The sequence below is a fragment of the Mauremys reevesii genome, linkage group 3 (genome assembly GCF_016161935.1).
Source record: "Mauremys reevesii isolate NIE-2019 linkage group 3, ASM1616193v1, whole genome shotgun sequence".
Lineage (NCBI taxonomy): Eukaryota > Metazoa > Chordata > Testudines > Geoemydidae > Mauremys > Mauremys reevesii.
In genome coordinates, this window is record NC_052625.1 from 202,035,932 (window position 1) to 202,048,023 (window position 12,092).

At 44.8% G+C, this 12,092-nt stretch overlaps 1 protein-coding gene across 4 annotated transcripts; it reads right to left on the bottom strand.

Moving 5' to 3' along the window:
• Positions 1-1,066: 1,066 nt before the first annotated feature.
• On the bottom strand, positions 1,067-11,836 carry LOC120402351 (serine/threonine-protein kinase PDIK1L-like). 4 transcript variants are annotated; one of them, XR_005597159.1, is made up of 6 exons: positions 11,636-11,703; positions 9,735-10,363; positions 8,310-8,526; positions 5,553-5,788; positions 3,338-3,470; positions 1,067-1,384 (listed from the first exon to the last, which is right to left on the bottom strand). XR_005597159.1 is itself a non-coding variant. In XM_039532932.1 (5 exons), exons 2-4 carry the CDS (start codon positions 10,278-10,280, stop codon positions 5,559-5,561), a joined length of 993 nt encoding a protein of 330 aa, XP_039388866.1. In that variant the 5' UTR covers positions 10,281-10,363; positions 11,703-11,836; the 3' UTR covers positions 1,067-3,470; positions 5,553-5,558. The 4 variants fall into 4 exon arrangements, 3 of the variants coding, with proteins under 3 accessions (XP_039388866.1, XP_039388869.1, XP_039388868.1); XM_039532932.1 differs by having other exon boundaries at positions 1,067-3,470; positions 11,703-11,836; XM_039532935.1 differs by having other exon boundaries at positions 1,067-3,470; positions 5,535-5,788.
• Between the last annotated feature and the right edge of the window lie 256 nt (positions 11,837-12,092).

A 12,092-nucleotide genomic window follows, 5' to 3' on the forward strand; every position in this document is an offset into this window, starting at 1 on the left:
AATTTCAACACGCCGTTTTCAGTCAGGGACAAGATGGTCACTTTCTGCCAGGGGTGTGTTTGCTCTGGTATTCCCATTTTCTAGCAGGACTGAATAGACTTTTTCCCTTTTTGTATAAGCTGTTATTCAATCCCAGCATTTTAATCTTTTGAAAGAATGCATTTCATACATATTACCATGGATTTTTTGCAATTGTGTATTCTAACTCTAGCCAGTGTTACTACTTAAATATTACAGAAGCCATCCTACAAGGGACTCAACAGTTTCAGTAATTAAGAGCTAGGGACTAGGCACAGTGGAATTCACTTACCGTAACCCTAATATTGCTTTTAGTCCCTAAACTTTCCTACTGAGAAGCCTAAGTGTTCTGAGACCAGCAGTTCTCAGGATTGTGCAAGTTAACACAAGCACTTGCTGTAGAATAACCAAAGCATATTATGCCAAGGTAGTACAAAAGTAGATACGTTTTATGTGGAGAAGGAATTTTGAACTAGTCTGTCATGGAAATAGTTTCAAATAAACAGACATACATACATTAGGCCCGAGGTGAAGGCAATAGCTGATTTTCTGTATTTTGCTTTCTTGAAACTACGATAGTTTAACTTTGAAGAGATAAACTTCGGTAGCATAGAAACTCAGAAGGTCCAGTTTTCTGTCCTCCTTTCCCCTACAGAATACAGTTTCTTTATTCCAGGCCATGCTCATGTTCAGTTTGTGCCTTCCATATATAAACTCTGCCCATTCCCCAATTATAGGCTCAATTCTCAAGAAGTGCTACCTTCTGTAGGACAGAATAGAAGGTAAAAATGGATGAGATTTATTAGGTGATCTAGTCTCAGTACAGTGCAAGACTGTTCCCTACAGAATTGTCCCTGTTTGCTGTCAGCACCACATTATGTCACAGATGAGAGGGAGTTTTAGGAACAAGCATGTCAGGAGCATAAGACAGGTAACCAAGAGCAAATTCTAAACCTCCCCCGAGAGCATTTAGTTTTTAGTCATGTAAATAATAAAAGCTGAGAAACATTTATCTTTGCTCACTGAAACAATAGCTTTGGACACAAGGTGTCTGTATAAAACCTTTTATTAAATTTAACATACACAGTGTGAGGTAACAAAAACGCACACATACAAATACGTATTTCTAACAGAGGCTGTGGAGAACATCAACAAAGTACGATAAAACAAGCAAGAGTAGCCAACCCTGTGCCACACAAACATTTAAAGTGCCTCAAAGTGGTTTTATTGCCTGGTGTAATCTTAACTGTGGTCTACATTCCAAAGTTTGACTCTTCCTCAACTATGATGGTTCCACAAGACTAGCAGACTTTGCGTGTTTTAAGAACAGGTGGCATTGGAGAGCCAGACAGCACAGTTTCAATAGCTGTGGGAGTTAAGAAAGAAGAAATACATTTTAAAAGAATAATTTCTTCAGTAAAGCAGGTTGAACAATTTTGCAGCCTAAAGCTGGTTAGCAAAAAACAGTCAGCTAGTGCTGTAGAATGAGCCACCTAACTTGAGAAACAAAACCACAGCAACACCAGCAAGCTGTAAAATTGAGCAGTATTGTATGGGAAGACGAGCAGACCAAAGCCAAAGCATACTTACTAATAGTCTCATTGCTTTAACGAGACAAGAACCTTCTCCAAAATACATCTAAAATTTCCAGATGACAAATGAGTTTCAGACTCCCATTCTCACCTGCTTGAGCCTATCCAACCGTATCCCTCTGAGCAATGCTGAACCGACTGGGAAGAACTAACTCCTTTCACTGCTATAGCTAACCTACTTGTCCAGGGCAGAATGTAGAGCAAAAGTTTGCACTGCTACCTCACTATAACTGCCAGGCCAGCAACTTCCACCAGCACTAAGTTTGTTAAAAGATTTTGAGGTTTTTCCAAACGTTTTATAAAGGAGAGTTTTGGGTGAGTATGTTCCTGCAGCAGCTCTGATCATTAACCATTAATACTGGATATTCATTTGTTATTTGATGGTCACAGCTAGAGCTCAGATGACTTGAGTCTGCAAGGTATTTATGAAATGCCGCATTTTACAGAGGTAGACATCACCAAGCCATAGGGAGAGTTCTCCACTTCTTCCTGTGAAGCCCACTAGGGCTTCCAGATCAAATAAGTAAGTAGTGTGGAATATATTCTAGGGAAGGTTCTACTATACGAACTTTTAAGACGAGGGAATGCAGAAGCTTTTATATTGCAGTCACAGCTCTGTGGCAGAAGGGAAGGGAAGAGAATGGAGACTGGTTTGCAGGCAATAGCTAGTGTCCACAGCAGACTGTCAAGGCCCAGAGATCTGATTAATTTTTAAAAATCTGTAACATATTTCAAACATTTTTGCCATTAATTCCAAGCACTGTTCTCCCTCCATAAATGGTGCTGTTGTGACTTCACATCAGTTACCTGCTTCCTCCCCCAAGACCCCCTTCCAACATGCCTGGGTTGGCAAGGTCTCCTGTATGGCACAAGCGTCCATCGAGACAAAAAGAGGAGCTCTCTTCTACCTTCCTCTGACAATACATTCCTGTCCCATAATATCAGTTGTGTCCAAAGATACTGTAGCCCACCTTCAAACCACAAGTTAAAAGAGCGCTGAGGGCAAGAAGAGAATTAGAGGGAAAACCAGGGCTACTTAGTCACCTTCCTGGAAATAAGGGCTTTTAGAAATAGTTAAATATCAATCCCAGAGGTGTTAACTATTTTCAGACAGGGGGGAAAATAGGTTGGGTCCCTATTGACCTGCCAGTACTCCAGTTCAGTCCTTTTCGTTTCCCATGTCAGAGTAGCTGGAACAAACAGCTGACACAGCAGACAGCTTCAGTCTCTAAACCACTTAAGGTAATAGTGATGCATACATTCTAACAACATATTAAACAGTCTTTGTATTTATTTTAAGAATGCATTTCTGTTAAGCTAAGCAAGAATATTCACAAACTACTGTGATGAAAATATATTCTGTTTCTGCTAGAAAGTTTTTGGATAAACATTAGATTAGATTACACCATGCCACTCTTTCAGCAACAGCCACCATTTAGTTACATGGCCAAGCACCATGGAATGAAGTAATTACATGAAAAGCTCTAATTAAACACTGCACAAGACAATCCTCATCTGCTGTACCAAGGACAGGTCATATTGGAATTGACACTTCAGAGCATGGCCACCGAGTTGATAAGGTTGGCAGCCCCAGTCACCAACATCCTTCTTCACTATTATACAAGCAAAGGGTCACTCTGCAATACTCCATTAAAAAAACTGGGCAATCTATATAGGACGTACATATTAAAATTACTATACAAATAAATAATTGTTCCTTTACATACAACCACTGGGGCAAATGGGAAGCAGTCAAGATTTATTCTGACCAGTCTCCATCAGGGTCAAACCATTAATCCAACGAGAATTCAGAGGTATTGGTCAGGATGCCTGTGTGATGGTAACAGTGGAATACAGGACCTGTGGAAGAAGACAATCAAAGACCTCATCACCACACCTTAATTAGACTAGCATTCCAATGAACAAGAACCCTTATTTCAGATTACATGTTAGCAGGGTGATTCAGTTTCAATTCCAGCCCAGACTGGTGACAACTGAAATCTTTTACCATCTGATGTCTAGTTAGTGGTTTGACACTAATTCCTAGGGTAAAACTTTCTACATAGCTAAACCATCACTGCACTGGTTCAACAGAGAGGTCAAAAATTGAACAAGCATCAAGTGAGCTACCCTGTCTCCTGAGAGGAGACTGCTGAAGCAGGGGACTGAGACAGCCACATAGGGCTTTGTGGGGGAATTCGCACTGCCCTGCCTGCTGTACCTGCAATTCAGAGAGAGAGAGGACTTCAGTCTCCAGATTTACTGTTAACACTGCAACCGCCATGTGAAACTGATGATGTTTCCAATCTTCTACAGCAGTGGTTCTCAAACTTTTGTACTAGTGACCCCTTTTACACAGCAAGCCTCTGAGTACGACCCCCCCATCTTATAAATTAAAAACACTTGAATATATTTTACATTATAAATGCTGGAGGCAAAGAGGGGTTTGGGATGAAAGCTGACAGCTCTTGACCCCCCCACATGTAATAATCTCCTGACCTCCAGTTTGAGAGCCCCTGTACAGCATCCTTTATGCTCTTCTACCCCATTAGCTTAAGAATTCACAGTCATGATAGTAAACAATCTAACACTGATCTGATAATTAGTGTACTGTTGGGCGGTACCCAACTCCAGTGGTTTTCAAACTTTTTTCCTCATAACCCAGTTGAAGAAAATTGTTGATGCGCAGCAACAGTCATCATAATTTGAATCAGTCAGGTGACCCAGTGCCTGACACCAGTGCTTTGGGGGGGGGGGGGAACCTGCCTTAGACCACAAGTTTCAGGTTGGGGGTCACTTGCTTCTCAGGCTGATATGAGCTAGAGGTGCCCGAAAAAGATTCCCAGCTCCAGGAAGGAAAAACTGTACTTATTAGCAACCCTCATAGGCAACTGTGCTTCAGCATGGTGGGTTTGAGAGAGCCCAGTATTCTTCAGCAAGAAAGCTGGGGTTTTCTATCACTGAGGAAAAGATGCAAGAGACCCCTTTGGGGGCAAAAGAAAGGTGACTGATAGTCTTATAAAGTTTGGTATCAATCTCTATTGCTGCTCATTTCAACTAACATTTCTGCAGTCCGCCATGGAGAATAGTCTTATAGCAAACTTAAAAATAGAAAATGACAGCGAATTAGTGTAATTTGCAACAGAATGAAGTGTTTTGGTCACCACCCTATTAACGGCTTTCTGTTACCTCATTACAATACACCAAAACATTTGACAAAGAATTCCTGAAATTTGTGCTGTACACACTTTAGGTTTTAACAAAGCTGCTACTGTCTATTCTCAAAAACAAAAAAGGTCACAACAACATGCAATGACTAGGGCCAAAATTTTCAAGTGTGAGCATAGTCAGACTTAATCAGCAGCATGATTTTCATAGGGACCCAGGAAGGGCACAGGGACACATTCTAGCAGATTCTGTTTCAGGACTGAGGCCTGTTTGTAAAAGCAGTTTGAGGCAGGAACCCCACCTTTCTCTGTGTACAGCACGACTCCCAATCTGATAGTGCTCTTGGCACTAACATAACAGTCAACTTTTCATTATATAACCTGGCTCACATTTGTCTAACATCCAAGAGAGTGCCAAACACCACCTTTTAAGGTGCATCCACATGTGGAAAATATGTGGTAACACACAGTAACAAATGTGTGCGAAACCCATTACAGGTGCTTATTAAGGAGAAACAGGTTAATTTGACACTGGTTTCTTATCTCCAGTTCTATTACCGATAAGCGTGCTGAGCAGTTACCACTCATAGGGCTATACAATATACTGAACCTATAGAGCAGTTATCCTGACAGTGAAGGGTGCAATCAAACTGAAAGAAACTAAGCAATGACTAGAGAACTGCTGTTAGATTTAAAGAAATTTAGGCCAATCAGGTCAGTATCAAAAACTAGGATTGCAAGTTTGAAATGAGATTACCTCAGTACAGACACGAACCTGCTGCTATGAACGTTGGCGCTTTTTCCCATATGAGATTCTCCTGATTCGAATTTCTAGTTGGAAGGCATCCAGTCTTTCCTTTGGGTTAAAAGTTAACATGTCATGCAGGAGTCTGCAGAGATCGTCTGGCATGGACTTCTTGTTCTTCAGAGGAATTTGCAGTTCCATGTTGGGATTCTCCAGCAGCGCCTCCCCAACAGGAATAAGCTGCTTGCCGTGACAGATGTAGGTTCCTGGGCATAGTTTTAAAGAGGGAGAAGTCAGATTGGGGAAAAGGAGAATCCTCACAAGAGTAAGTTCATCCACACCACAGGTCCATCTGACAAGCAACACAAGATTTATTAGTAGAAGATCACAGCATGTGAAACTCAACTTCAGAGCCTACTGCCAAGATAAGTGTTGTAAGATACCAGCCCCAGAAGAAGTTCAATACCAAAACAGGAACCATCAAGTTTGTTACATCCCCATTTCTGCACAAGTGTGCATCAAGCAGAGGGAAACAGAAAGACACTTTTAAATTTGGCCTGCCCAGGACATTGTCAAATGGTTATAGGGATCACATGTGAAGAAAACAGCCTGTTGCAAAGAGCTTCCCCTACTACACTCTGTTTCAATTAATTTTACCACATCAGCAGAACTGGAAGCTCTAAGACAGAGAGAGGCAGGTTATGTTTGGTTCATATGACTTAGAAAAAAGTTAACTGAGCAAATAGTGATTCAGTTATTTAAGTCAAACACAACTTTTAATAATAAATGACCATATGTTCCATTTCCCTTTATCCAGTCTGCTGGATACAGCTTCTCCTCAGCAAAATTAAGGAACAGAAATGTAAATAAATTCACTGGTCAAAGTGAATTAGCTGGGTTCCAAAGAGACAGCAAAGGAAACTCTGCTCAGTCAAGCTGCTCTGCCCTCGCAGCAAGCACTGAATAAATGACCGATCTGCATATGGAGGTTAGCCAGGCAAGTCTCTTATCTCGAGCTGGCGGATGGCTATTGAATAAACTTTAATGAAGTCTGTTCATGCCTTGGTCTCAGCCCCAGAATATTTCCTGTTTTTCTAGCCACGAACTAAAACGTTTTTTTCCTGTTTGGCATTTTGAAAAGGAACCATCTCAGTTCTTAATTCCATTATGTTTTGAAAACTTAAAGCAGCCGCTCAGTAAAAGGAGCCTCTCTCTGAATGCCTTTATTGGGACTTGAAATTATAACAATATTTAAAAAAATGTGTACATTATGTATATTGGGCTTCCTTGAGTGTGAGTTGAAATGCCTCTGATTAGTATGTTCATATAAAAGATTGTCATTCTGTTCTTTCGAGGCGCATTTTCTGTCGCAATATATATTCCTAGAATCACACACCATCTATCCCTGTAGAATCTTGTTCAGCCAGACACAGCACTAAGGATGACTTAAACATCCCTCCCCGCTTCATAACCTATTTTCTTACATGTCCGTACAATCCTTTGGATGGGTCCTTTGCCTTGTGGGCTTTAAATATACCACCACTATCAGCAGGACAAAATGTACCAACTGTAGATCAGCCCATCTTCAAGGAAAGATAGATTTACAGCAAGGGTAACAAGGTAGAGCAGAGGTTCTCAAACTGGGGGGTGCAGAATGTATTTGGGGGGGGATGGGGGGCACGCATGAGATTTAGGGGAGGGGGAATTTACTGCACACATTTTACCCCCAGCAATGAAAAACTAGCAAAGATGATTCCTCCGGACATATCAGGTTCTCAGATGGCACTGTGCATTTGACTCCAGATGGCGCTGTGCATTTTGATGGATTTCTGTTAAGCTTGCCTAGCATTATACAAATTGCCATTTGTAGGTTAATCCATTTGCACATTTAAGTGTCAGCATGGACCACAACTGCAGTTTTGCTTTTGCTCTTATTACAATGGATCATTGGCTCGTTCGTGCCACAGAAAAAAAAACTCAAGTGAAAAACAAAGAGCCAAAACTCATTCTAGTGAAGCACCGCTGCCGCATATATCGGTATATGTACTGGTGTGACAGGAGGTGGGCGCATAAACTACCACAGACACAAAGAAGGGGGGCACGATCAAGTAAGTGTGAGAACCACTGGTAAAGCAGACATGGCTATAAAGCTGCTGAATCTTGACTGTAGAGTGTGGATATACTGAAAATGTTTCACCAATGGAATTTAACTCTGAGTTTCAGGATTTCCTTTGGAATATGTTTGGAGGTTTTATTTCGGAGTTCTTTGGTTGGTTGGTTTATTAAAGTTCATTGGAGCTAGTCCCATTTCTGCTGCTCTCCCAACCCCCTATCCTCAATGGATGGCCCAAGCCAGGTGACAAGTTCTCTTCTCCTGGTCATTTATCTCAAAACATTTTTTGTAAATGGAAAAGCAGTACAGATCACAAAAGTCTAATAAAGCTTTCAAACAAAAGTAAAGTTAAGATAATGTGCTCTGAACATGTTGCTCCTAGGTCTTAAAGATTGGGGAGTCCCGCAAAGGAAGCGGACTCAACATGAGGAAAGGGGTAGGGAGAAAGAGGAAGAGGGCTTTACGGATTTCTGGCAATACCTCTGGTGGAGATGTGGAGAAATGTTGACAGACTCCAGAGGAAGCCATATCCAATACTATGCCAGAAAAAAGGGTGATGATGTGACTATACCTGGGAGAAAAGATCCTCAGGGCTTAGAGGATTGCTGGGGATAGGGCAGGAGAACGATCTATAAATTAGGGCTCATTGCTGGCTGTACAGCAAGTATTCTCACCAAGCAATTCCTTCTCAGAGTCTCCATCCCTGAAGGTAATCCTCTCTACCATAGCCCAGAAAATGATCCCGAGGGCAAAGATATCAGCTTTGGCAGTATAACGACCTTCCCACACTTCTGGTGCCATGTAGAAGTTTGACCCACAGGCTGACGAGAAGCAATGCTGGTTCACGTTCACTTTCCCCTGGCATATCTTACTCAGGCCAAAATCTGCTACCTATAGACGAAAAGGGGAGAGATTAGGAGGTCACCATCATTACCTATATCATTGTACTGTGCATACAGGCATGAACAGAACAGCAATTGAGCAGGTAGCTATATTGAGTGCTCTGAACTCTAATATATTCACTATTATCTGTACTGAATAATAAAACTTCAGTTTGTCCTTTGGCTGCTCTAAAGGAGAAAGCAATATGCCAGTATTGATCTAGAGGGCCAAGACATGGGTTACCCACAAGGGACAGGCCTACCATCTTGAGTTAACTGCTGGAACTCCCGTGGAATTGGGAGTAAACTGTGAGTTGACTTTCTTGCCACTAAGCTGCTCTTCCCATTGAATTATTCCAGAGAAAGACTTTTTTTTTTTCAGTCTGTCTCTGTAAGGAAGAGAATTAGTCAGTCTTCATTTTAACCACAAAGACCCATGGCTGGAGCCCAGATGAAGCAAGAGATAAGAAAACCTCTTGCTTCCAAAACAGCAAGTAGTGCTATAGACTACAATATTGGAAGCGTTGACAGGTGTGTAAGGACTGTAGGTCCACCAATAAGGGAAGGGAAGATGCTGTATAAGCCTCTGAAGACCTTATTCTCAATATCTTCATGCTTCCTTCCCATACCCCCAAAAGGACAAATCTAATCTGTTCCAGAAAGCAGGAACCATAGTAAGGTTAGTTGCAATCAGTTAATCCAGAGTGTATTTAAAATGTCCCTCTATGCAAGCAACTTTATCCTCTACCATTTAGTGTGGCAACCCTCTAGTCTCAGTGTTACCAAGGATAGCCCCAGTAAGTCCTGGACCCAACAGTGTGATTGCACTGAAATCACAAGTGCCCTGCTGCTTTCATTGAGAAAATATTCCACCACTGATCAGGAACACAGTGGCTAGGTAGTGGTTTAAAACTGAATTAGCCCTAAATTGTTCCTCTTAAGGGAATGTCTTGCGCATGAAAGATGCTACTGAAATGCTCTCAGGATTCTCCGAAGAGGCCAAAAGGTAATTGACTGCCCCACACCCTCACCAAAATTCTTTTTTGAGACTCATACAAGTGAATTGCCCATCCTTTTCTAAAAGTTCAAAGGGAAGGAAACAAATGAGGAAACTGAATATTACAACGTTATCCAAGTGACCAACTCAGTGCAAGTAATGCAATTGGCACAACACTTCACCCATATATTGAGCAGCAGCAAGAAGGATTCCCCTCTTACCTTTACTACAGGACCTCCAGGGCTATGGGAAATAAGAATATTATCTGACTTCAGGTCTCTGTGCACAATCTGATTTCTGTGCAAGAAAGCAACAGCACTGCTCAGCTGCTGCATGAAGCTATTATTCAGCTGAGAATCTGGAGTGCGAGACAGCAAAAAATCATTCATGTTTCCACCATCACAGAACTCCATCACAAACCACACAAAACAGGCAGACTTGGGGTCCATGCATCTCCGCCCTTTCAGACAGGTCTCAATCAGCAGCAGATGACTATCCGATTTCCTGTACTGGCGGCTGATTGGCTGAAAGACTTGGCCACTCTGCAAGACACACTCTTCTAACTGGATCACATTCTCATGTTGGCTCTGAACACTTTGCAGGGCCCAAAACTCTTGCAAAGCCAGTTCCACATTTTCAGGTACGTTACACTGCATCCTTTTCACTGCCACTTTGTTTCTGGTTTGACTGACAACTGCCTCGTAAACTACCCCATAGCTCCCTCGGCCCACTTCCCGTACAATGCTGTACTTAGCTTCTGTAGCCATATCTTTTTGTGGCCCAATGGGCAATAGACAAAAATAGTCTTTGAAGTCATAACAATCCTCAGACTTTCACCTGCAACAAAATCCTGAAAGAGAAAGACAAGGAAAGTTTGGTAAAAATCTGACAGCTCACCCACAATGCTTCATGTGCTTCTGTTTGATCCTTTAGTTTAGTGGTCTATATTTTACTGTGTGTTGCTTGGAACACAGAAACCTGTTGCAACAGTGGGATTTTAAGAAAGAAATCGAGCATGGACACAGCTTTCACGAATCACTGTTCAGCACAGTCCTGCTGCATAGTTTGCTACAACCACACTGCAAAATGGCACTGTGCAGAACTAAACTGCTGCATTAACAGTGCACACAATGAACAATGTTTGGTAAAGAGAAAGGTGACCTTCCCAGTGCAGAGTGCATCCCCCAAGTAGGGGAGAAATGGAGGAAGACATCACCTGAGCAGCAGCTTCTAGGCAAAGCTGGTTTGCCAACTCTGCCTCTCCAAAGGTGCTGAACAGCCCCACCAACCCCTACACCCACTCCCCACATCTGCAGTCCCAAATCCCACTCCCTCACTGACTAGCCTCATGCACCTACTGTATCACCGCAGTGCCAGCTATCCCCTCCCCCACAACATTGTCCTGACTCCCAACCCCAGAACCCAGCCCCTGAAATCCCCCCCATCCCTCTTCATCTTCCAACCACCCCAGCCCCTGATCACCTTCCCACAGTCCAACCATCACATCCCAGTCTGCACTAATCCCTCCCCCTCCCCCCATGGCCCAGCCATCACCACATCCTGCCTCCCTCCCCTGCAAGACCCCCCCGTCCCCATGGCCCAGCCATCACCAGATCCTGCCCCCAACCCCTCCTCCCCATGGCCCAGCCATCACCAGATCCTGCCCCCAACCCCTCCCCTCCCCATGGCCCAGCCATCACCAGAACCTGCCCCCCCCCCCCCTCCCATGGTCCAGCCATCACCAGATCCTGCCCCCAACCCCTCCCCTCCCATGGCCCAGCCATCACCAGATCCTGCCCCCCAACCCCTCCCCATGGCCCAGCCATCACCAGATCCTGCCCCCCCCGGCCCAGCCATCACCAGATCCTGCCCCCCAACCCCTCCCCATGGCCCAGCCATCACCAGAACCTGCCCCCTCCCCATGGTCCAGCCATCACCACATCCTGCCCGCCCGCCCGCCCCGGCCCAGCCATCACCCTCCTCCGCGTCCTGCCCCCTCAATCACCAACGGCCCAGCCCCGCCGCAGCAGCGCCCCACCCCGGGCCACCAGCCTCCCGCGCTCTGAGGCGAAGGCTGCTCAGGGCCCCGGTCTCCCGAAGCGGAGGCCCCCGGGGTCCTCACCGCCCCGCGCCTCCATGGCTCCCCTCAGCCCGGGGAAAGACGCGGTTACTGCCGCGCGCTGACCTACCCGGCCGGTCCCCGCCGCACTTCCCGCCACGGCCACGCGACACAGCCCATTGGCCAACGCCCAGCCAACCAGCGAGGAGGGGTGGAGCCTCGGGCGCACACACACCAACCAGGAGCCGGAGGGGTGGAGCCGCAGCCACGCACCCGCCAACCAGCGAACACTTGGGCTCGCTCCGTGAGCGTGGTCACTCAGAGCGCAGCCCCGCCTCCGCCGCGCATGCGCTCTGAAGACCGCCTGGGAGGCCGGCTGCAGAGCGGCTGGCAAGGAGACTCCAAACCCCAGCATCCCTTGCGCACAAATCAGTCCTGACGGCTCATAGCCGGGAACAATGCATGCTGGGAGTCGTGGTCTCAACAAACTACACAGGGCCGCTGTAGGCGTCAAGGGAGC

What these genes read in the sequence shown, in the direction of transcription:
- LOC120402351 (XM_039532932.1), bottom strand. Translation starts at nt 10,280, where the DNA reads ATGGCTACAGAAGCTAAGTACAGCATTGTACGGGAAGTGGGCCGAGGG. An exon ending in CTGGAGGTCCTGTAGTAAAG is followed by an intron (nt 8,527 to 9,734) that starts GTAAGAGGGGAA and finishes TTTCGTCTATAG; the next exon opens with GTAGCAGATTTTGGCCTGAG. An exon ending in CTCTGAGAAGGAATTGCTTG is followed by an intron (nt 5,789 to 8,309) that starts GTGAGAATACTT and finishes AACTATGCCCAG; the next exon opens with GAACCTACATCTGTCACGGC.